Source organism: Heterocephalus glaber, unplaced genomic scaffold (genome assembly GCF_053883595.1).
Source record: "Heterocephalus glaber isolate CG9 unplaced genomic scaffold, H.glaber_assembly_v1.0 deba00001497, whole genome shotgun sequence".
Classification (NCBI taxonomy): domain Eukaryota; kingdom Metazoa; phylum Chordata; class Mammalia; order Rodentia; family Bathyergidae; genus Heterocephalus; species Heterocephalus glaber.
Genome location: NW_028258320.1, coordinates 62,050,626 through 62,076,450, shown reverse-complemented (window position 1 = coordinate 62,076,450; position 25,825 = coordinate 62,050,626). Strand labels below are relative to the sequence as shown.

General features: G+C 47.2%; 1 protein-coding gene across 1 annotated transcript in view; it reads left to right on the top strand.

The window, feature by feature from the left end:
* Htra1 (HtrA serine peptidase 1) overlaps positions 1 to 25,825 on the top strand; it is a 51,521-nt gene that overhangs the window by 16,392 nt on the left and 9,304 nt on the right. The window contains exons 2-3 of the mRNA XM_004838781.3: positions 12,402 to 12,501; positions 12,929 to 13,133. Of these exons, the coding sequence (XP_004838838.2) occupies positions 12,402 to 12,501; positions 12,929 to 13,133 (305 nt within the window). The remainder of the gene's footprint in view (positions 1 to 12,401; positions 12,502 to 12,928; positions 13,134 to 25,825) is intronic.

Below are 25,825 nucleotides of genomic sequence, written 5' to 3'. Positions count from 1 at the left end.
ATCGTCACTAATCTGAAGACATTCCAGTCACCCCCAGAATAAACCCAGTACCCGTTCGAAATCACCCCATATTTCCCTTTGCCTGGCCCTAGCCAACCACCAATCAGTTTTGTGTCTGTGAATTTGCCTTTTCTGGACATTGCCTGTAAGTGGAATCGTGCAGTATGCAATCCCTCAATTGGCTTACTTTAAGAAGCGAGTCTGACTGAAGCTACGTGACTCACAGAAGTATCTCATGAGCACCGTGGTAGTGCGCAGGTCAGTATGACCTCCCTGCTAATGACCATGGCTGAGACCAGAGTGATGGCCCATGAAGCTGTGGGGCTAATACAAGATAACATCCGTAGCTGAGGTCAGGCTAAATCACATCCAAATTCCATTCCCACAATTAGTGCCTTCATAGCTTGAAGGACAGTGCTCCAATTACAACCATATATTTTGTCTGTCTTGCTTCTAATTTGAAAGGGCTTTGACTCTTCTCTTTAAAGCCTTGGCTGCATTGGTTTCCATGGTGATTTCACATATTGCACATCTGTACACGTGCTGTACCTTTTACCCTGATTGATGAATAATGAAATTCGATGGAAGAGACAGGCCAGTGCCATTTGCCACGGAGCACGGGGTGTCCAAGTTCACACTTTCTCTTTAACTCTGTCTTAAGTTTTTCTTCAACCTTGTGCCTGCAGACTGGGCAGGTGGACACTAGAGGCTACCACAGGAGTCTCTGGCAATTGGCAGTGGGCAAAATGCAGTATGTGGTCCTTTGTGACTGGCTCCTGTCACTTAGCATACTGTTTTCAAAGTTCACCCGCATTTTAGCATGTGTCAATACTTCATTCTAGTTTATGACTAAAAAACACTCCAATGTGTGGGCGTAGGAAGACCGAGTACTCCTGCTGGAGAATCCTAATCCCAGTCCTGAAGGTCACTTTGAAGCTGAAACTGCTGACCCTGTTCTGTTGGCTCTGTGCTCCCAGGAAGCCAGCATTAAAAATAAGTTTCTTACACAGGTGGAAATTATGCACTAAAAGGAAAACATCAGGAAATACACTTGCAGGTTTACTAGCTCATGTGACTTTTTTTTTTGGTACCAGAGATCGAACTCAGGCCCTTGCGCTTGTGAGTCAGGTGACAGAACCACTGAGCTAAATCCCCGGCCCTCATGTGACATTTTTTCGAGCTGGAAAGGATGTCAGAAATGATGTTGTCCCCCCCGCCCCCCCCCATGAGGTACCTGAAGCCCAGAAAGGGGAAGTGGCTTGTCTTGGGTCCTGGATCCACTTTTCACTTCTTACGTGAGGCAGTTTCTTTCTGGCCTCTGTTTCAGGTTCACAAGTTCCCCTTGTTGTCCTCCTTTCTCTAGGACAGGAGCTCATTAGCAAATAGATGTTGGGTATTGCTCTGATCCGCCAATTCCCAGTTCCCAGACAAATGGGCTTGTTTAGCATTGTTCAGCATCTCCCTCCTTGGACTCTAGGCTTATCTCCCTGCCCACCCTGGGATGGGTGGGGAAGCCTCCAAGGCTGTGCTTCCCAGCCCTGTGCTGGAGACTGGACTGGAAGTTTCAGAGGCTGAAAGGCCCTGACAGCTCCAGACAAAACAACCAGAGGTGTCTTGGCAGGAAGAGAGCCCAGCTGAGAAGGTCAAGGACTGAAGCCAGATGCTTATCAGAAGAAAGTTGATGGTGGTATTGTGAACTGAGTGAGTGGTCAGCTGTTTCCCTGCAGATAATAATAGGTACATCATCTTGGGCAGTCAAAGGTTCTGGAGAAAAAAAATTGTGCAGAGGAATTGATCAAAAACTTTTTTTCTAATACAAAAACTAGGCCAGAAAAGTTGATGAAATGCAAGGACACTGACCAGACTCAAGCATTCACCATGGGTATTACAAGTACGAATCACTGTCATTGTTTTTATTTTTTGCCACTGAGACTGAGAAATAATTTTCAATATTGGGCAACTTTAAACATAGACACATTTTTCTGGAAAAGACACCTTTTACCAGTAAAGCCAAAGCTACAGACCGAGGCTGAGCTTGTGAGTCACAGCACAGTTAGGGGCTTACTTAGTTAGCCAGCTGGCCACATGCCCCCAAAACTGGGATCCGGATGCAGCCTATTTGAAGGGGGGTGTCTTTAGACTTGTTGGGTGATCTAGCTCCTTTGCTTCACCTGCCACAAGTCTTTTCCAGGCACCAACCACGGCAGCCTTGGCCCAGCCACTACAGATAGTCACTGTGCAAAGCACCACCTTGGGCACTGCAGCCTCAGGCCTGGCGTGCAGTGAGCTTTTCCCACTCACAGCCGTCTGGGAGACTGTACCGGAAAGAGAAGGGCTGCCAGGGCTTGGAAGTGCCAGTATGGGCTGGAAATCCAGGCCAGGCCCTGGGCTCCACCGCCTCTTCCTCCTTCATTAAAAGAAAAGAAAGAGGTCATACAAAACCATTCTGAATTTTATTTCTTTACTTCTAAGCAATACACAGGGAGAGAGTATTTTCATCCATCACTCAATTTGTAATCTTAGAAAAAATGTCACTACTTGTGAATTCAGTATATTTTAACCAGGGTAGTTAGTTCTCAAGGCCATTGTCCTTCCTGTTTTTCCTTTCTTCAATCTGAATAGAATCTTCAGATTTGTTTTAGACCTCAGCTGGCTGCCTTAGCCCCCAGCTCTGCAATGCCTATATTTCCGGGGCATTTTCTCTGCAAGGTTCGAGCAGACTTGTGTGCCTAGGCTTGCTCCTCTGGGCTCTGGAATTTGCACCTGTAGCTCGGATTAGAATGGGGGTCTGGTTTCCTGGAATGTGCACGGTCTCATTTCTATTTCTGCTGCCTCGGTGCCTCAGACCAGCTTTGGGCCTGACTCTGGCCTTTGCTGACAAGTTTCCTTGGAATATAATGGAGCAGGGCAGAGACAGTGCAGCCGCTCAGACCAAAATCACGAAGCAAGTGAGTCTTGAGGGGCATCTTTGCTCCACTCATGGGAGTTATGCCTTTTTCTTTTTCTTTTCCTCCGAGCAAGCTCTCTTGCAAGCAGGAAGCCCCAGCCTTTAGTGATTCATGCCTCATTAGCCATTAGGAACCTGTTTGGGTTGATTTCCCCCAGTCCCTCAGGGAAGAGAGATAGAAACTGTGTGTTTCTGTGCAGTTCATCCTCCTTTCCATGCAGCTTCTGCCTCTGCCTCCCTACCCAGCTCATCTGGCCTTCTGCCTTTGTGCTTCTCAGGTTGTTCTCAAATTCAGGAAGAAACCTCACAAAGGGAGCTTGTCTTAGAGAAAAATCATCTCCTCTTCCTCCTTGAATGTGGACGGGCACCCCTCCCTAGCTGAGGTGTCGGGTTAGTTAACTGCCTGCCTCTTGGTCCTGTCTTTACATGCAACCAGAACCTGGGACAGGTGTGCTGCCTGGGCCTCAGGTACCTATGTTTGACTAGAATGCTGGGTCCTGAATTCCATCCTGACACCAAAAGTCAATTCGTCACTGCAAATATCAGCAGCACTCCTTAGGAGCGGTGGCATACCCCTGTAATTGCAGTACCCTGGGAGGCTGAGGCGAGAGAATTACACATTTCAGCCCAGTGCAGCCAACTTGGTGACTTAGTGAGACCTTGTCTCCAAAACAGATAAAACAAATTGCAAGGCCAGGTACTTGGTTCAATTCCTAGTACTAGAAAAAAAATCAGTATCCTAAGTCCTCTGTTCCTGCCACCCTAGGAGTGAGCCAAATCAGGCATTTGGTATCAGTTGACCTGGGCCCGCAGCCTACTCATCTTGCTCTATTATGTGTCTCTGCTCATGTATACTCCTCTCCATCCAAAGTGCCAGTGGGCTCAGGCCTTTGGCTTGGCAAGGGGTACTGAAAAGTAGGAGGAACAAGCACTGGAGCATTGGGTGAACTTTGATTTCAGACTGACTGCCCTTGTTCTGCTCTGGACCCCTGTTGGACTATGAGTGGAACAGACAGATGAGCACTTGCAGATAGGGTCCCTGCTGTTGGACGGTTTTTTCCCTCCTGAAGGTGCTCTTTGGATCTGGGCCTGGCTTTATTAAGTAGCCAGCCACTTGGCCATACTATAGCTTGAGGGGAATACTAAAGAAATGTTAAGATGTGACTCTTGCACCACCAAAAATGAGAAGGGGGATGCCTCCAGCATGTACCCTCCCATGGCAGCAGACCTGTAGGAGGCTGCTGGCACCTGGAGAATGGAGCACTAGAGCCTGGACCACACACAGAGACTGCTGCCTGGGGTGTTGGCCATGGGAAGGTGTGGATGACAGATGAGGAGCGAGTCCTACCCCTCATACACTGGACCATTCCCAAAGATCATTCTCAGTTTCCTTAGTACTCCACTGGGGGCCTGCTGTTTGCCTTCATTATTTACAATTTTCTTGCCAGTGAGAGTGCTCATGTCCGGAGGAGGCCAGGGGAGATTTTCCCAGGCTCCTGGGCAGAGTTTGGGACCACAACAGTGGAGGCCCCAGCAGGCAATCTCCAAGGTAGTTACTTCTTGTCCTCAGATGGTCATGGTGGCCTTCTGGCCCTTCAGGTGTGAATGGGCACATGTTTCCCATCAGCCTTAGTTTCCTGCCTCAGCGCAATGCATTTGGTGCCCTTGACTTTAAAGAATCTGTCTTGCTTTTGTTGCTGATGGCCAGGCCTTCATGGCAGAAGGAAGCCACATTGAACTGGAAGAGAGGAGATGAGTTGTTCCCACATATCGCCTGGTGCTTTAGCTTGTCCTGGTCTCCTCCTGAGCAGACCCTGGTATGATCCAGCTGTAGGTTTCACTGACTTCCTGCATTTCTGGCCTTCCCCCTGAGTCTTGGTAGCTGTTGGAACTGCCCTATGCTCTTCTTGGTAGCCTGTCAAATACAAATGCCTGTGCTGGTATATGAATTTGAAATTTAGTGGAAAAATCCCGAGTAATTTGAGGGCCAGGAGTGAGCTTACAAGGCACCCAGCTGAGCCCTTCATTTTGAAGTTGAGGAATCCCCGGCCTAATGGGCTTACCTAAGGTTGCACAGCTTGCTTTGGCCTGGTGTGCACTGTCCCCACATTACAGGTCACTGAGGATGGGCACCCGATCTCCCTGCATGTGTGTGCCCGTCAGCCCCTGCATGTGGATGGATGCGGGCTCCTGGGTTCCACAGAGTTAGGGTGCAGTTCCTGAGCAGTGTGTGATGCTTTTCAGTACTTGATCTGGATTTGGGGTTTTAAATCAAATGCATTTGAAATTCAGGTAGACTGGGCTCCATGGGCATGGACCTGTGCCATCACACAGGGTCCCACATTCAGAAAGGTTCCACCTGTCTTAATGCTCCGCTGTCACTGTCTTGAGATTTGTAATAAATTTTTGAACAGAAGTTTTTATATTGCCCTGGGCTCTGCAAATGATGAAGCTAGTCCTGAATGTGGGACAATGCATTAAAATGCCAGGGATTTGATCAGTCTGTTCTTGCAACTGATTTGAATTTTGGGAACATGCTGTTCCCTGTGAAGAAAGGAGGATTCATTTCTTTTCCCTCGAATACACTGTGTTCTGTTTTCCAAATTAGCTGTACTTACCAACTCTGCTGAGAAATTGGATGACGGGATTGTTCTTGCTGAAAAGGAAGGTTGGGTTGTTAATCCCACATCCTGGTCCTGATCTCTTGGCCCGGAAGTGTGAACCATGTTCCCACAATGGTGTGGGGTGCAGGGGTCGGAAAGTTGGGACCAGGAAGGGAGGTCATAGATGCAGAGCAAAGAGCTCCGGCTCAGGAGCTCCAGATGGATGGGTTAGCCTCTTGCCTCTGCCACTTCCAGTTCTGAGGCCTTAAGCAACATGTTTTCCTCCTCTGACCTTCTATTTTTCCATCTTTCTGTAGGCTGAGCATACAGAAGTCCGCCTGTAGACTTGTACCAAAAATTAGGGATCACATCTGTGCCCAGCATTGTGCTTGACACATGGTAAACAGTAAATGTGCAATAAGTAAGTACTATTATCCTTAGTGATATTTTACTGCCAGTATGAAAGGTTGAGTGGGATTTGACTAGCTGTAATGGAGGAGAATAAAGTGTTCCAGGCAGGAAGGAAATACATATGAATGCAAGGGGTTGGGGTGGAGTGGAGTATTTTGAAGGCTGGGAGAGAAGTGAGAGCCTTAGACATTTCTGAAGCAGGAGAGGCCCAGCCCTGAGCAGAAAGCTGGCTGATGACAACCCAAAGACCTTGGCCTTGAGGGTGGGTGTGCGATTTAGCACTTAGGTGCCTTAGGTCACTTGGGACTCCCAGCTGTCCTTTATATGTTACATCTCCATGTTCCGGGAAGAAGGGAGATGGAGGCCTGGACAGTGACAACCACTACCTGAAGTGCTGCAGCTATGAATTACAATGGGATTTCATGCCAGGCCTGCCTCTGAAGCCACAGTGGCATTCGCTGGGAGGTCGTGACCTTTCTCAGCTTGGGTAACCTTGCTGGAAATGCAGGGGCCAATGAACGGAGCAAAGAGCACAGGCGCAGTGTTGGGTGACGGGGCCAGATCTGGGATTGCTGCTGGTTTGTGGAGGACAGGGCTGGCCTGGGGTCCCCAGGACTGCCAGGGGAAGGCCTGGGGCTGCCCTGGCCTCTACAGCAGAGCCCTCCCTCCTGCCCGTGGCATGTTGGCTGAGGGTTCTGGCTGGCTGGCCAAGGCAGCCTGTCACATAGCTGTAGCTCAGGTGTCCCAGGTGCCCTGTCATACTGGGAGCCAACCACGTGCTGGAGACACTGCGGGGAATGAGATCTGCTGCCTGGGCAGGAATAGGGACCTTCCCGTGGCAGGTCCAGGTTTATGGGATCTGAGACTTTCACAATTAAGGAGATTCTTTAAGAAAACTCAAAATTATATATTCAACATTAGGTATGGACTAGATTGAAAAATGAAACTACCAGAAGTTAAAAACTTCAAAAAGCAAATACCACAAGCATCACAAAATCCAGCAAAATATGATGTTATTAACTGCCAGATACATCTGCACTTTTTTTTTTTAAATTTTAAAATGTTTTTGGTACCAGGGATCGAACTCGGGTCCTTGTGCTTGCGAGGCAGGCGGCAGAACCACTGAGCTAAATCCCCAGCCCCACCTGCACTTTTTATACACCTCTCCACCCCCTTTAGTTTTTGGCTGTTGATTCTGATCACCTTTTCATGTGGTAATGATTTTGGAATGTTTCCTGTAGAGAAAAAAAAAAGAATTATTTACTGTTATATTTTTTATTATTTATATTATTATGATTAATTCAATCTTTTATATTTCCCTACTACCAACACAGTATCCTCGGAACCTCCTCCATACCAACTTGCAGAACTGGGAGCAGAGGGGCAGTGGGCGTGACTCTGGAAATTTTATGTGCACCAGGATAAGTACAGTCACCTAACTAGAGACAGAGTGACTGCAGGGCATGTAGATGCATCTCATTTAAACCAAACAAAATTATTTCCCCAGCTGTACTTTCCTCTGAGGAGCCTCCCTGACAAGATACCCACTGTGTGGCAGGGAGGGAGCCTGTGATGTCAGCCAGCTGCAAGTTAACTACATCTACAAAATTTCCAAAAGCATGTAATGACTACTTTGCTAGGGCACCCCTCAGAGCAAATGGAGCTCCAAGCCAGAGCTTTGCTGACTTTGCTGTAAGTCTGCCTGCTCTCATTTACTGCGTCCATGCAGGGTTCAGCATCAGCCACTGGAGAGAGCCCGTGAGACATCAGGCAGAGGCCCCCAAACTTTCAAGGTTTAGAGCACCCTTAGTAATTTTTTTCATGGCACCTGAGGTCAGAAAAGTACCCCAAGGTTCCATTTGTCAAGTAGTTAGGTCCAAAAACCTTAGTAAGTATTGTGAAACAAGAAAAAAAGTTTTGACTTCATTTTCCAATAACCATGATTCCCTGTGAATGCGATGTGTATGCCCGATTCTTGGAATCACACTGGACACTGTCACCTCCATTTTCTAGTTCAACACTGATTTTTGAGCAGTGTGTTCCTGTTATCAGTGAGTTCCAGAAATGCAACTTCACAAAGGTGGAATCATCAAAAGGAATGCCATTGCCTTATGGCTTTGAAACTGAAGAACCTGGAGCTAGTTTATGAGGTGTCCAATGAGCATGGGGTGCCGTTGTGTTTCCCCAAAGAAGGTGAAATGTCTTGTGTTTGCTGTACTGTTCTGTGGTGCCTTGTGGCGTGGATTGAGGAGCATGGCACTAGGACATCAGGGCTAGATGCTCTCTTCTTCCTGCCTCAGTTCTAATCTTTGCCTGACATTTTTGCCTTAAAGATGAAAGAAACACATGTTTTGATGTAAAGCAACCCAATTTTGTGCTTATACTTTTGCAAGAAACACAGGTAAAAGAACTTGTCCTTTGGTTCCTACTACCCTGTGATGTACGTCAGAAACAGACAGTGCTCGGTATTTACAGGTTGCTCATCCATGGATTCAACCCACTGCAAATTGAACATGTGTTGTATGCAACGCATGTCATATTAAAGTACAAAGTATATGAGAGAAAATGGCATCAGTACTGAACATGGGCAGACTTTTTTCTTGTCATTATTCCCTAAGCAGTGCGACTCTTATATAACATTTGCACAGTATTAGGATCTAGAGATGATTGACAGTACATGGGAGAATTGTGTAAGTTGTATGCAAACATCGTGCCCTGTTACACAGGGGACTCGAGCTATGTGCTAGGGCCCCAAAGCCTGTCTGCCATGGATGCCGAGCAATGGCTGATGCTAGGGCTTTCTCTTCTTGGTAAATGCTCCGTAGTGGGTAGCAGTTACTGGAACGTCTCCGTGCGGTGTGCTTCTTTTCCTCTGGAAGGCAGTTGTTGAAACAGTTAAGTATTGCCTGTAAACCCCCAGTGGTGATGGGATCCAAGCAAGCCAGATTGATGAAGTTGTATGTTTGTTCAGTTTATAAAGAAGAGAAATGAATCATTTATTATCCTAGAATGGAATCCTAGCAACTTTAAACTCGTAAAACTATAGGAAATGTTGGTTATACTGAATGAGCTAGCTGTGTCAGAAATCAGTAATGATAAAGAATCATTAGGTAAGAGGAAAAATCTTTCTGAATTATAGTAATTCATCTTTCTACTAATCCTAGTTATTATAGAGTTTTTCTGTTTAAAAATGAAATACCATAGTATGTCATTCGGTTTTTCTTTGTGAGAATTATTTTAGATGTTTAAGATTCTTTACTTGCCATGTGAATTTTAGAAATAAATTACAAATTTCTATAAAAACTCCTGCTGAAAATTTTTTTTATGAGGACTAGTCTACTGGTCAATTTGGGGAGAATTGATAGTTTAACAGTAGTGAGTCTTTAAGCTGTAAGTATGACACCACTCTTCTTTAATTTATTTTGGCAGTATTTTGGAGCTTTCAGTGTATAGTTCTTATACATATTTTATAAGTAACTCCTTAAGTAACATTTTTGATGCTGTTATGTTATCTTGTGACATTGATAAACTCACTAATTGTAGTACTATATTTGCAGATTCCTAGTCATTGTCTAGAAAGACCACCATGTCATCTGCAGATAACAACAATTTCATATTCCTTTCCGTCTCCATGCCTTCACTCCTTTCTCCTCCCTCATTATGTGGTCCATTACTGAATGGCAGCCAGCTTCAGCTTCCTGGTCTGTGCAGTAATGGAGCTGTTAGAAGGGCTAGGGCTTGCCCTTGTCTGGGACTTCCCATCCTCACAGCCCTCTGCATCGGTTCTAGCCTAAGGGAACAATGCAGAGAGGATGCTATCTCTGCTTCTAGCCTAAGGGAACAATGCAGAGAGGATGCTATCTCTGCCTCCTCTCGTTGGCTGCTCCATCAGGGGGAGAGCTCAGCTGGGCTGCAGTTCCAGCCAGATTACCTGCTGACCTGACACCCCGCCCCTTCTGCAGTGGCTGGCGGGTAACCTTGTGAGCTGGGGAGCACAGGTGCAAGTTAATCCCAGAACAACTGGTCTATCCATCTCATAACCTCCCCGTGACTGTGCCTCTGCAGGGGTTGCTGTGATGGTGCTGTTGTTAATAGAAGCCTCGAGGACCCCGATGAGTTTGCCAAGATGGTGGCTCCAGCTCTCCCTCCCCATAATCCTGCCAATGTGTCGAAGCACTCACATCTGCCCCCAGCCTCTTTCTGAGCAGCACCTTTGCCAGTCCTTTTGACTTTTTTCTTTCTAAACTATATGTCTTCTCTGGGCAAGCACTTCCCAGGCAGTAGCTCATGAAATCAACACAGCGAACACACTGAGGTAGTTGCTATCATCATCATATCATACGGATATAGGACTGAGCTTGGAAGAATTCAGTGACAAGGCTGAGGCCACACACTTGAGGCCAGAGTCTGTGCTTGATTCTCTCCCTTGCTGAGTGGCCTGGCTCCTGCAGTGTTGATCCCTCCCCATCCCTCAGAGCGTACAGGGCCAGCCAGGGTATCTGAGGGCAGAAGGCCACAGCAACTCCCTTTGGTTTGGGAGACAAGCCTTGTAAGTGGAACAAGAATCTTAACAATGAGCAGGCTGCTTTTAGAGACACTTGAAGTCCACATTCTGAAATTGCACCGTGAGAAGCCAAACATTTCTTCTTGTTTGGGTTGACATTTTGTCCATCTTTGAACAATTACTAGTTGGAGTTCCTTGTGTTCAGTTTTTACTCTGTTTCATTTCTACATGAATGCTGGCCACCAAGTGGTGGCACTGGAGGTTGGGTCACTTTTTCATCTGACTTGCACAATTAAGGCTTGTCACTTGGGCTTTTCAGCACTGTCTGTCTTTGCACTGCTCCTCCTCCTTTCTCTTTGCTCACCTGCAGAATTGGGAGAGCCCGGCACCCGTTCCCCAGTTGCACATTGTTCTTTGTCCTGTGCAGTAGAGACAGGGATTGGATCAGAGTCAGAGCTGGAATCAACACTGCAGCTCATTTGGAGGCAGCAGCCCCATGTTATAGGTGGGGAAGTAGAGGCCACCCCACAAACTGAGGATGGACTTCGGGCCTTTTAGTCATCAAGCAGATCCCCTCTGTAAGCTTTCCTGGTGGAAGGCCTCAGGAGCCGCTTTTTTTTTAGCTTGTGAGGAAGCATCTACTTCTCATTTGAGCTAGAAAACCCCATGTTCATCTTTACCCGTGATGGGAGTGGATTTTTCCTTTCCTACCTTGGGAAGGCAGAAAGAGGAAGTGACTTAATGATCCTTATTGGCAGGACTCTAGCCATTGTGCTTCTCTTGAGTCTCAGGCGTGCCATGCCCCTCTAGGGTTGTTGGTCTTGCCAGAATTAAACCTCTGCTTGGCCCTTGCCCAGGAAGCTGGACCCTGGAAGCCCAGATGTGTTTATTTACAGCTGTCTGTGGTTGATGTCACTAGGATCTGTGTTTGGACCAATGTTTCCACCCCCTATTTAAATCTCCCATTGGGGTGCTGAGGGAGATGCACCAGTTAATCATAGTTACTTGGAGACCCCAGAGGGTAACACATACAAGTGGGGCCAGGAATGAAGAGGAAAAGTTGTGAATTTGGTGATTTTTTTGCTATTTATGCTCTTTATTAAGAACATTTAGTATCCACAAAAAAGTTACTCAAAGTCTGCGAGCTTCCGTTTCCCCAAATATGGGAAGAATACTTCATTCTTCCCTTCTAGAGAAAGTAGGAAAAATTAGAATGAGGTAGCATGTGAAAGTGTTTTGAAAGCAGAAATAATAAAACGATGATATCGTGCATTTGTTGAGTTAGTTTATTTTCCCTAGTAATTGCAGATCTTTGAACCTGAAAACATTGTGCTATGGAAAGAGATCAGATTTCAGCCCTGAAATAAAGCAACTTAGGAAGAGGAGCCAGGCTGGAGCGGGCCCTTCATTCATAGATGCTCCCTCAGAGCCAACAAGGGAAGCTTGGAAGCAGCAGGCTGGCCCCAGGGTGTCCCTGGGCCCAGTGCTATTGAGTGGGGTTACCACAATTCCTGGTGGTACAGCTCTGGCAGGAACTAAGAAACTAAGAAGTCTATAAATGCTCGAGCTGCTCGTGGAGCCTGTGGCTATGCAGCTGTGATGGGTCACAAGAGGACTTGGAAGTGTCCCAGTATTACTCAGCCTGGGAAATGGTTTCCTTCACACTGAAGATATGTGTGTATATGTGACTCTATGCATGTGTGTGTGAGTATGTGTATTTGTGTTCTGGTACACCTGTGTGTGTGTATGCATGTACAAGTATGGGTGTGTTTGAGTGTAAGTATATATACTGTATGTGGGCGTGTTTGTGTGCACATGTGAGTGTGTATGTTTTTGCTGCAGTGCATTTTGGCTTCACTAACCCATGTCTTTCTCCAGTTGACCGAGACACAAAAGCCAATATCATTAAGTGTCTGTCCTTTGCTTTTGTTCTCAGGGCAGGAAGATCCCAACAGTTTGCGCCATAAATACAACTTTATTGCTGACGTGGTGGAGAAGATCGCTCCTGCTGTGGTTCACATCGAGTTGTTTCGCAAGTAAAGAGGAGGTTTCTTTTTTTCTATAACGTATGAAGCTTTTAGTGATAAATGCCTCCATTAACAAAACATCAGAGCTATTTTTTTGAGACACAAAGTGTCAAAATGTCACAGAATAGATTCCTGTATCACGATAAGTATTTCTCCCTTAGGATATTTTTCCATCTGACTACTTAAATCTACACTCTTGACCTTTCAAATATTTTAATGAACTTTTGGCTGTGAAGATTCTCTTAAGAATATTTTATACGTGGATTTTTTTAATGCCTTGCCAAAACTAAACTAATGTTTAGTTTTTTAAATGTTAGACCCATCACATAAAGAAACAAGTACAGATGTGTGTTGTTCTTGCAGAACGTTACTCCATGTGTTGAAGTCTCATTATAAGGTGTTTCAGGCTTAACAGTGCTGTCCCTTTGGGTTGCAGGCTGCCTTTTTCTAAGAGGGAAGTTCCAGTGGCTAGTGGGTCTGGGTTCATTGTGTCAGAAGATGGACTGATTGTAACGAATGCCCATGTGGTGACCAACAAGCACCGGGTCAAAGTTGAGCTGAAGAATGGAGCTACCTATGAAGCCAAAATCAAGGATGTGGATGAAAAGGCAGACATTGCACTTATTAAAATTGACCACGAGGTGAGTGACCATCCAGTGTCTTCCAAGTGTGGCCAGCCCACCACTAGCTAACCTGCTGAGCTGAGCTCTCATGCACCCCAGCCAAACTCTTGGCCTGACCCAAAGATGACAGAGGCACCCAAGCTGTCTGATTTCCTGGGGTGCTCAAGGGGACTGCTGCAGCTCCTAGTCCAGTCAGGTCTGCACTCAAGAGGGACTGGATAAGGGAGGGAAGGGGCTGAGGGCAGCTTCTGGAAGACGCTTGCTATTTGATCAGAAAGTTTAAAAATAGCATCTTAAACATTTAAAAAGTAAAATAATAGGTTTGTATAGTGAAGATTGAGTCTTCCTCCCATTCTTTATCTGGAGGCATCTGTTAAAATTTGTGTTTATTTCCACAGATACATCATGAATCATACACATAAATACAGAATGTGCTGAGTTTCAGAATGAGCCATGCTTATTATATAAACAGCTGCTTTGCAAACAAACCAGGTCTACTAAATTAAAGTCTTTGTAAGGTTACTAGATATGTTTTCAGTTTTTCATATGGAGAAAGTTGAATTAAAATAAAGCTAATGGATTTCTTCTTTAGAGAACTGCTCCGAACCTTTAGTATGCTAATGTGCATGTGGCTTACTTGCCAAAGGTCGCAGACTGTAGTATTTCTGCAGTTATCATTTTCTGACTATGCAACTTTGTGTGTGGGTACAGCTGAGAAAGAAACAGTGAGCCCAATTTGGCAAATGTTGTATTTGGAGATGCTTTCAGGGATAGGGATGTAACTCAGGCCCTGGTTTTGATCCCCAACATTGCAAAAGAAAAAAATGCTTTCTATCTGAATATTCTTCTTGTAGTCATTTTTGCTCTGATTTGTTTAGCAAAGTCTTTATGCATGAAATTAAATCCAGTTCTGACTGGGTCATCAAAAATTTCTCCTGCTTGTCATATTGATTACAGAGATGAGTTTGTTGTTTGGCAGGTGCGCTAAGATTGCATTTTATAGCTTCTTCATGTCCTTCCAGTTCTCTAGACTTCAGATAGAGGAAGAATCAAGTTAGCTGGGATCTTGTTGCTGGTCCAGGAAAAGACCTGGGAGAGTCAGGAAGGTCTCCTCATCAGCTCTCTGCTTGCTTTGCCTCACTGTTGGCCTTGAAGGCAAATAGGTGTGTCATTAGACAGGCTGTTTGGCTGTCAATGGAAACAGCTCTGTGTACTGTTTGGGCAGTAGGATTCTGGATCTTTTTTTAACAGCACCAGGCTGCTGCACCATCCTAGGCTCCTTCACAGCCAACTTTTCAGAAAACCATTGGCCAAAACATTTACACCCTCCCTGCAGCATATTACCTTTACCTGTCTGAGGCTGCATAGCCAGACACAAGCTGAAGAGGTTTAGGATAATACAGGCTCATTGGCTGTGTGGGTAGCTGGCCTTTTGTGAAGTCACAATTGTGTGTCATTTCTGTTAGGTCACTGTGGAATTTCTAGCAACAACTCATCTTTCAAAATGTATTTACTGGTCACAAGATCCTTTGGGCCAGGCTCTGCCTTCCTCTCTAACCATCTGTGAGATAGCTCTTTTATCTCCACTCTGTGGAGGAAGAAATGGGGCTCAGAGAACATAAGTGGCCTGTCTGAGGCCACACAGCTGTGCCTAATTATCCTAGCCACATAGGACAGCCAGGGTGCCATTCCCCCAGTGCCCAAGCCCATTCACAGGATGCAGCCTGGCCTCTGCGTGTGATGGGACAGCTCGGCCCTAAATAGGCTGCACAAGACTGCTGCATCTTTTTCGGGAATGCTGTAGAAAGGTGTGCAGGATGTGGTAATCTAATTGGAAGGAGGCTGCCAGAATAGCACAGCCTGTGGCCACATGTGGGACTTTGGGCTTCACTGGGCCCTTGAATGGCAGCCAGCATAGGGGCCCGGGCCATCTGTAGGCAGGGCTCTGGTCTGCAGGGTGTGTGCGCTGACCCCACAGAGTCATCCCATGTTCGGAACGTGTGGGCGTATACCATGTATCTGCTTCTGCCCCAAGGATCTTCTTTTCCGATTTTAAGCTAAAGTGGAGACTAGAGCTCAAGTCATCCCTGGCATATCCAGGCAGGAGGTGGAAGATCCTGGTAGAGGAGATAAGCAGAAGGTTTTAGACCTCGCTCCTCTTGTCCCTGCTAGTCGAGCTCTGTAGTTAGCAGTGTGCTGTTTGACATATGTGGCAAGCGCCCCAAAAAAGTGTACTTGAAATTTTAGAATGGAACTGATGTGGCTTTTCAAAATGGAATCGGAAATGAAAGGATATTAAATTGCAGACGCCCACACAAAAGCCCAGTTTCCACTGACTAAACTGGTTTTTTTCCTCTCTTTTTTGCTGAGAGTTAGAAGTGGGGAGAGAAAAACATCTCTGCTGGCTCTCTCTCTTTTGTCCTCTAGGTTTTATGAGAGTCAGTATGGGGGAAACTGGCTTGTCAGGAGGCTTGGTTTGGAAGGAGCTGGCACAGAGGCTGACAGATCCCAGCACCAATTCACTCAGCGTGTGAGGTTGTGTGTGCACTTGGTGGATGGGAGCACCTGGCATTGCGTCATCTGAGGGACAGGGACAGCACCAAAGAAACAGATCAGGGAAACTCAGAGAAGGCAAAACAGGACCATAAAAATTGGGGTCTGGGAAGGAAAATCATTACCAGTGGCACCTTGTCATGTGAGGCTGTGGCCCAGCCTCCCTGGGGCCATGTAAGGATAACCTGATAAAGTTAGTGTGGCCATACACCCAGTGACCAACCTGATGGCTCCTCATCTGGGCCCAGTTCCACCCCAGCATCTTGAGTGCCCTTGGCACTGCCAGTGTCCTTCCTTTTTTTTTTTTTTTTTGTACCGGGGATTGAACTCTGGTCCTTGTGCTTGCACAGCAGGCGGCGAAACCACTGAGCTAAATCCCCGGCCCTGTCCTTCCTGAATATGGCATTCTTGACACTTTTAAAGTGGAAGGTACATCTGCTGTCCTTGTCACTTTATGATGACCTAGCTCCTTTTCTGGGAGCAGCAGCCAGGATTTCCTTCAGGGATCTGCCTGTTCCCCATTGGACAGCCAGAGTGGGGCCATCGGTTATGTGGCTGTCTCCCCCATGGCCAAGATGTGGACACCTGACCTAGTGAAGGCAAGCAGATGTTCTCCCCGAAATTGCAAACCTCAGCTGCAGGCACACATGATGGATGAGCACGGGTGTGGTCTTGGTGGCCCCTGGAGTGCCTGGCAGCACCGCCTGAGCTCCAGCACTGGAGCCCTGAGCCTGCACTTCCTCTCTTGGAGCCCTCTTCCGGTCTTTAGGGGCTAGGAGTTACTTGGCTTGCAGTTGCTGGAGATGTTTCTGGGCTTGTGACCAAAGAACTCTGTCACTTCTCTCTGCCGAGTAGACATGTGTGCACTCATTTGGCTGCTGTGTGTTTGAGACTCTGGAGAACGTTTGGAGAAGGCTCATGGGTGGCCCCAGCCTGCTGCCCCCACCATGCTGGAGGAGGGAAGGTCCCCTGCAGGCCTGTCCTTCCCACCTGCCTGGTATCCCTTTCCTTGCTCCTGTTCTAGAATTGAAAGTTCCCTTTCTTGGGGACCTTGGATGGGACCATTGTTGGTCTGGAGTGGGAATACAGCCCCAGGAAGTAGGGAGAGTAGGCATGTAAACATTTTAATGGAAAGCAGCTTTGAGGGCAAACTAGTTCAGCTTTGGACACAAACTCTTTCCAAATGTGTTTAATATGTGCCACTGGCCATGTATGCAGAATATTTTTGATTTTTATCCAATAACAGCATTTTGTCTGTGTAGTTTAGAGAAAGGCGGAGATATAGGGCTGGGGAGGAGAGATGTAAAGAGGGAGCTATTTGGTTTCTTTAGGCCAGAGCACAGGGCAGGAATACTGGGGTGGTATTGAACAAGGTAGGCAGGGAAAGTCCCTTTCCTTACAGCTGCTTTGCTAGCTGTGCCGATTGTTTCGGAGGGTGTCTGCCCATTCTGCGTAAAAGCTTTATGGACTTCCCAGTGCACCCTAAGAGACCATCCCTCCTCACTGGGGCTCCACTGACTGAATGGAGCCCCTCCCTCTCGTTCCTCATCTGGCCCCTTCTTGCCACATTCTTCTTCTTCTCGGCCACCCCCTCCTCAGTTCCCTAGGGCTTTTTCCTTTCCTCTGGGGCATTTTCTTCCATTCCTCACGTGGCTGACTTCCCTGTCTTTCAGGTCTGATTCACAACATAATGTGGCTCCCCAGTCCCCTCAGCCTCACCGGTCATAATGACTCCTTTCCATCCCAGTGTTTTCCCTCCTTATCTCTTTATCACAAGTGATCACTGCCTTATTTATTTCTTTATTTACTTATGTGTTTATGCATTTACTTTGAGATTTGGTCTCACTCTGGTGCCCAGGCTGGTGTCTAACTCCTGCCTCCAAGTGATCCTTCTGCCTCAGCCACCACACACAGCTTCATTTGGGTTTTTTTGTTTGTTATTTTAAATTCAGCTCTATCTCTTCTGCTGGATTGTGAGGGATTCATTTGTGTCATTCACCCATCAGGGCAGTAAGTGCTCAACAACAGTGTCCCGGGTGAGGTTTTATAGCCATGTGCTCTGACGGAGGCCAGACCCATGGCTCCTGGAATATAGTAAAGGGAGGGAGGCACCAGGGTCTGCTCCCCATGCTCCTGTTCCCCTCTAAGGAGGAGAGATTGAGCAGCAGGCTGGCTGCACACACCCCACCTCTCAGCCAGAGGCTCCGGATTGGAAGGACCTATGGCTTTGCCAGGGCTACAGTGAGTCTGTGGACTTGGGTAACTCAAAGCGCTGCTGAGACAGCAGGGTTTCATGTGGGTGCTTTTCCTGACGCCAACTGCCAGGTAAATATTTGGAGACAGCCTTGTCCAGTCTTGAGGTGATTTTCTTCCTCCCCTCAGGCCTGGGTTGGTCCCTGGCCACCTTTGGGCTGGTGGCCCCCACAGACCTGTTTGAAGTAGCCCAAGTACAGCTCTGAGTGCTGGGCTGCTTTGTTTGCAGAGGGTCCTCTTACAGCTGAGCTGCTGACGGGGCAGGAAGGCCAACACTTGATCAGGAAGTTCAGAGCATGGTCACTTGAGGGGCGAGGGGCCTGGGCCTTTCACGTCCGAGGCTCTCCAGGCCCTGCTCTGAGAATTTGGCCTGGTGTGTAATGAATCTGCCTGGAGTTATTTAAGTGAGGAGAGTCTGTGGAGCCTCTGGGGACAGGCAGTGGCCAGGGAGGGAGGTGGTGCAGTGCTCCGTGTGACTCATGCCTGTTCTTCTCAGGCCGCAAGACTGTCAGAGGGCACTGACTAAGACCTGAGCATGTCCAAAAGTGAATCAGATAGCACAGAGCCTGAGCATCCTCTGGAGTCTGTCACGTATATGCACACTCCTAATGCCATAGCTACACCTTTTTTTGTTTGGCTGTTTTTCCACTTTGGAATCTTTCCTCTACTCCCTCCGTACTGTGCTTTTTGTGATCTTCTTCCTCTCCTGGAACTCAGAGGGCTCCCACTGCATTTGTTAAAGATACCACAGAGCCTGCTGACTTCTATTACAGAATTGATTTTTACCATTTTTAGGGAGGTGGGAATCAATATTTCATGAGAGAATGGAAGTCCAGACAGTGAAGCGGAAGCGGGCTTTTATTTCTCCGTGCCAGCCCTTGTCCAGAGGTGAATGGGGACATGGCTTCTCCTTGTTCTGATCATGGCTCCTTTTGTGAAATATTTCAGTTCCCCAAACTCCAAACTGGAGCCCTTTGTATTCTCTGGCCCAGACTCAAGAACTTAGTTGATTGTTAAGGAAATGCTTTGGCTATATTTTTCTCTTAATATGGTAATGCCTTTTTTCACTTGGGTATTCTTTTCAGGGAATTGGATGAAGGTTGTTATTCATGGTTCTGACAGAGCAGTTCTGGGTCGTTGGGACTGAATTTGTAGGCACCCAATTGGGAAGTCTTCTGTCCTCCTCACTTGGGGGAGGTTGACTTCATTTGACAATTCAGTGAGTGTGTAACAGTGCTTTAGAATATAGGATCGGCCAAGTAGACTAGTCCAAATCTGGCCCTGCATCTGTTTTTGTAAATAGGGTTTTATAGGATCACAATGATGACCATTTACTAATGTAGAGTCTGTGGCTGCTTTTACTCTCTACCAGTGAAGTTGATTAGTTAGCGTGGAGACCAAATGCCCATGAAGCCAAAAATATTTGCTTTGTGGTGCTTCCCAGAAAAAGTTTTTCAGCCCTGGTGGTGGATGATGTCCTTGACCTAGAAGAGCTAAGGGTGGCTGGGGAATAATATGCTTATAAGCACCAACCAAGGTGAAACCCTTAGATGACCAAGGGAGATGGGGACGGGCAAGTGGATTTCGTTTCCTGTCTTGGGAGGGATTACGCTTCTTTGGTGAAGATGGGGCTTTAGTCTTCCAAATTAAGCAGAGAGAGAAGCCTTATGTTTGCCTGTTGTTTTGTGATACTGGTAGAAAGGAGATTACTGAAATTCCAACATGTTTTACACATGATTTGTCTGACTTCAGCATCCTACTGGATCTTTTAAGGTCTTGTTCATTAATTTCAGTTATTCCTTTGCTGACATTATTTTTTCTTCCTGAGTTTCTGAGTATAACTTTAGAGATATTCATTTGCAGATTTTATTAAGTTGTATTGAACATCTCTCTTGGCCAAACTCTCTATTAGGTGTGGAGGATGTAGCAACAGTGCACAAAAGCCACAAGGCTTAAGATCCAGGGTGGGAAACAGGTGAAATGGGCTAAATGTGGCACTAAGCACAAGGAAGGAGACAGACAGAATGAGGCAGAAGGCGTGGGGGCTGGGAAGCCGGTGTTCGCTTAGGGGCTTAGCTGCAGAGGGATAGCCAGGCTGAGGTGGGAAGGACGCTGAGCCAGCCACGGGGACAGGTGGCGAGAGGACCGTGGTGGGTGGAGTGAATCTTCTTTTTCTTTTCAGCCCGCAGGACCTGGATCTTGGACCAAGTGCAAACCCTTATTTTCTAGTGAGATTACTAGAACCTTTCCGAACACAAGCCAACATTTCCGGGTAGCTGGTTTCTCTGTATATTTTCTGGTTTATTTCCTGGCCTTGGTTCTTTGGGGTTCCTGCTTATCTTCCAGAAAGCTCCAAGGTCTTGTGTAGTCAGTTTCCGGAGAGTCTGAGAATACAAAGGTTTCCGAAGGATTTGACCCCATTCTCATTTGTGGCAGGAGGATACAGTTTCCCATAACTGGTTTCCTAAAGCCATCCAGACCTCTTTGTATGGCAAGAGAGAAATAAGACTGATTAGTCTAATAAACATGCTAATTAACAAGTCACTTTTGTCAAACGAGGCACTGGAATCCGATAATAGGAACATGTGACTCATGGTATTTTGCTCTTTGTTTTCTTTACCACTACCATGCCACTCACGGAAGCCATTAGCCCTCCCTATGACCACATTTTGCCATGAATATATATTAGTTATAATATGCCCTTTGTCATCGACCATGTCTAATTATTTTTACATAGAAAAGCCTATGCCTCTTTCAAACATTTTAAAATACATTTAGAGAGGATGCTATATTCTGAGCAGGGACCCACATGGGACCCACACAGGATCTTAGGAGGTCTTGAGCAGCGAGGAGCCTGAGTGCCTTCAGCTCCATTCGGCAGATGCTGGGCCACTGCTGTTCTGGACACTGAGCCTCCACACAGGTGAGGGGCACAGCCCACATCCACCACTGACCACCAGGAGACAGAAGCTGCTCCTCTGGCTTCCTTGATCCCCGCCTGCCACTCTACAGATGGCTGGAAGTCAGGCCACATCCAAGTCAGTTACCCTGACCAAGGCCAGGCCTCGGTTAACCCAAGCCTTACCCCTGTTTAAGGTTCTGATGGATCTTTTAAGATCAGATTTGTTCATTCTTTCATTTTTCACTTCTTCATTGATTTTTTAAATATTTGTCGCACATCTGCCATGGCCAAACACTATGTAGCAGCATCTGCCATACTGAGGTCAGTGGATAAAATCAGGTGGATTGAAGGGCTGATGTATGAAAAAGACAAAAATTGCACTTGACCAATGCAATGTTTTCCTTCCTCTGGACACCGCAGAATATATACAGTCACTGTATGGTAGGCTGCGGCATAGAACTGTTGACATTTTGTGGTTAACTGGATATTTGGAATGGCAAACATTTCTTGATGTATCTTAAGGAGACTAAATATTATGGTGGTGCTCATAAACGGTAAGGAGGAAGCTGATCCTGCTTTTTCCTTTGCGTTCTTGTCCTCTGCTTTTGCACAGCCTGTTTCCTCTCTCCTTCCCTCTCCATGCATCTGCCTCACTTTTCTTACCTCTCCTACCACACTGCCCTCTCATCCACCTTACCTCTCTATTCTCTCTGCACACAGCAGTAATAACACGTCAGCTGAGAAAAGGTGTGATGTGACTGGCTGAGCCCCTTCCTCTGGGCCTGGATATGTTGGTGGTAGTCTCAGTGTGGCAGATCCTTCCTGCCCTGGCTCTCAGCTTGGACTCACCATAGCCACTCTTGACCTTGTCATCACCAATAACCTTCATCCTCTCTAATCCAAACCCTAAGTGTCCCCGTCTTGGTCAGCTTCATGAGTATGTGAGCTGGGTACTCTCAGGCCCTGGCCTCAGAAAGGCCCCATGCTCTGAGGTCACCGTCTTTAATTTTATCTTTGTGTTTTTTACTGGACATCTAATGAAGTGGTGGAGTATGCTGAGGGGGCTTGGAGTCTTGGCTCAGGCATAATTCCCTCTCCTCCTCCCTCCCCATGCTAGGTTCTTAGCCTTCCCACTCCCCTGTCTCCTGGGACCCCGTTCTCTGCCTGGCCTTCCTTCCTTGCCCTGTGCAGCAGTCACTGCTGCCCCCACCCCTGGAAGAGGGGTGGGCATGGCTGATCAGGGTTGAGTGTCATACCCCACAGCATCTTGGGGAGTGCATAGTGCAGGGCTCAGGCTGATGCCCCTGGGCAGGGACAAGCTTCTCCCACCCTTACCTAGTTATCTAGTGTGTCTAACTGGACACAGAGGTGCCAGTGCCCTTAGGGTCATCTGTTGTGCATAGGTTGGAGTGGTGGACCGTTTAAAAAAGAGATGCCTGCTTGATTTCCACACCGCCTGTGGGGCACCGTGATTGGAGAGCTGGGTTGTGAAGCTTGGTAGATATCTGCACTTGCTGCCCTTGTGACTTTGCACTTGAAGGACAAAAATACTGAAATTGGTAGAGACAGACGGAGAGAGAGGAGCTTATATGCTAGTACTTTTAACGGCACTTTAACCCGCCTTGTGCACAGGGGCCTGAGTTCTGTTTCACACTGGGCCTCGCTCACGATGTAACTGGTCCTCAAAAAATCTTTAGCTAATTTGGTCCACAGCCCATGGGTCTGCCACCTTTCCACCAGTCCTTGCCTGCTCATTTGCTCCTGTCCCACTAACTCAGGTTAGAGCGCTTTCTCTCCCTCTCTCTTATTAGGACCTTAGATGTGAACGTCCTCTCCAGGACTCCTAGTCTGTTTCCTCCTGGGTACAGGGACGTACCATTTCCTCCACTGCATATTTTTTAAAGAAATGAAAGGTTAACATAACTGTTTCCAGAAGGCACATTGAATCACTCAGTTGAGTCACAGGCAGATGCTGTAACATCAGCCTTTGAAGCAGACTACCCAACACAGGGCCAGGCTGGAAGCCCCAGCCCCTGAAAACGAGTGTCCTGTACAGCTGACAGATACAGTAGATTGTGCAGATTCAGCAACAAAAATATTTTTATAACTGAGGAGCACTTCTACCGTTCAAGGGAGAGAAAGAAGTGATTGACTTGGCTCATTAGGTTAAAGAAAATCGCCAGTGTTTCCTTTAGTTTTGGTTCTACTGATTGGTTTTATTGCTCTTCTCTCCAAGCTTCGGGGAATGAGGTCACAAGGAAGTGAGCACTGAGGGCTGTTAAGCGGAAGTTGAACTAGTGATGCTTGTGACTATGCAGGGTCCTCCCTGGAAGATGGTTGATCAGGTCACCATCTAGAAAATTCCAGAGATCTCCTGTCCTCTCAGTGCAGTAGAACTTTGCGGGGATCCTCTGACCTCATTGGAAGTTGTGTACTAAGAGATTTATTAAGGTCATGGGACCTTTTTGATCTTACCCACATAACTATTGGCTGGTAATAGAATTTTTGGAAACAACCAGGTCTTCTGGAAAGAACCCTGATTGTCAGAGCTGAGATGACCACTGATTATCAGCTTTATTCTAGAGGATGTAAAATTGAGACCTAGAGAAGTTAATCAAGTGACCCAGGCTCAGAGAGAGAGTTAATACATCATTTAGTCCAAATGTGTTCTCCCAAGTACGTGGAGTATTAGATGCAGCATGTTTGCATGAGCATGTGTGTGTACATAAGGCCACGTCTTGGCTTCTCTTCTGCGCTACCTTGGTAGATGTTGGACAGAAAGGCCCAGGGAAGCCATCAGCACAGGCGCCTCTCAGCACAGCTCAGCTGTCCTGCCCTGAAGAGTCCTGGCAGTGGGAGTTCACCCTTAGCTCAGTTGTGGCACTCAGCTGAGATGCCCATGGTAAGGAGGATGGACTTTGACCCATTTTTACTCTGTGGGTCCTGTTGACTTGTATAATGCTTCTCCCCAACAGATGGGAAGCCTAGAGGGCCAGAGTGGATGCACTGGTCTTCGTGGCCCTGTGCTGTGCTCATAGGGAGACAGGCATGAGTGTTTGTTGAGACTGTTCTCTCTCATGTGAAGTGTTCTCTTTCATGTGGGCCATGTTTCCTGGGCCCGCTGTATGTTGTATCTGAATGGATAGTGAGGGTTTGTTCTTGTTGACTTGAGGACACCGTCCAGTGCTAGGAAATTTCCTGCATGTCACCGGACAGGGTCCAAGGAGGTCTCCAAAACAAGCCTGGGGAACCTTGACTAACTCCCACCATGGGATAGGCTGCAGGTTTGCTGAATTCCACCACAGAAAAGGAATTTTCAGGACATGCCAGTAAGAGGCATAAAGGGATTTAGTAACAGACTTTTTAAAGTACGCACAGAGAGTAATATAGGGCAGGCCCTCAAAAGGGAGAAAAGCACTTAATGGCCTCAAGCTGTGTAAATTTATGGGATTTGGGAGTAGAAATCTGTGGAACTTGTGACTATGGGAAGAGAGGCTTCAGTTTACAAATGAAAGGGGAGGGCCCATGCTGCAGGGATGGGTGATGACCCATTCAGAGGTGAGGACCATCACAGGTGACAGAGCTGTAGCCCATCTGTAGGAAAAGGCCCTTTTTATAGGCAAAAAGGCTAATTTACAGGTGGAGGGAATGCCCCAGGCTTATTGTGTCGTTAAGGACCTTAGGAATTTTTGACTGAGTTTGTGTCCTGAAACTGCAGTTTTTGTTAAAAGTGTCACCTTTCTATTTATCTTATTCTGTCCTGCTTGCCAGGTGCCCCTTCTTTTCTGCTGGCCTCCCAGGCTTCCCATGAATTCGAGCAGGACCGTAAGAACCAGCAGTGGCAGGGTCTCACCCTGGAATGTCCCTGGTCCTAGAAGGACTTGGCCCAGAGTGAGCTGCTGGCCCTGACAGGGATCCTGAGGGCTTTGCTGCTCCACCTCACAACCTGTGTGTGTGTCTCCAGCTTGCGCTTTTCTGTGTGAGACTCAGACTGCCGTGAGCCATGGGGCCCTGTGGGCCCCTTTTTTCCTCCTCTTCCCCTCAGCCCCTGCTGCTGTCAGGAGGAAGATAGATGTCTGCCCTGTTTACTTCGTGGGCATGCTTCTGCGTGCTTCTGTGACACTCCGGCGAGATGGGGAGATGTGAGTGGCCCTTAGCACTCTGGTGTCTTGGAGATGGCCTATGGCTGGTGCTGCTTCAAAGGGAGCCTCAGACAGAGCGTCTGCAGCCAGGAGCCAGGAGCTGGCTTTGATGTGGGTGGCTCAGGAAGCAGTCTGTGGACACAGAGCGGTGCCTTAGGCTGGGCGTGAGTGGGCCCGGAGTGGCGTGCAGCCTCTGCAGGTCAAGACCAACACATGACTGTACCTTCCAGCCATATGTGCATTTCATCTCCTGTGGGTCTCCCCATGGAGCGCATGTCTAGACAGTGTGGAATAAAAAGCTCAATTATGAGCAGGAATTTGGCCAGCTGAAGTATGTATAGCTGCCGAGCCGACGGGCCTGAGGTGAGGATTGTGACTGAGAACTAGCTCCACTTGGATGTGAATGAGGCTGAACAGCCTGGTGCTGTCACAGCCAGCCAGCACTTGCAGGGAGCGGGGGTCAAATGGCCCCCCAAGGGCAGCTTGACTTCAGGGTGAGCTGTAAATCTGGCCTGGCTGACATCTCGGCACCACGCCCCACTTTGCAAGGATTTCTGCCTATAATTAGAAATCTGGAAATTACAACTCCTGCACTCTGGGAGTCCAGGTTTGATGTCCGGGAAATTTATCCTCATATTTAGCCAGGTTCCTCATTGGCTGTGAGAAGCCCCCTATATCTGGGTCTCAGGTTCCACATCTGTAAAATGGGGGGAGTTATGGCCTAAGCCCCAAGATTATCATGGAAGCACTTTATCATCTGACGGGCAGAGTGTTCATTCCTTTCACATAAATTCAAGGTTTATATGGTAAGACCCATCTACCCCCACCATACCTGTCTGCTTGCTTAGGTCTGCCTTACG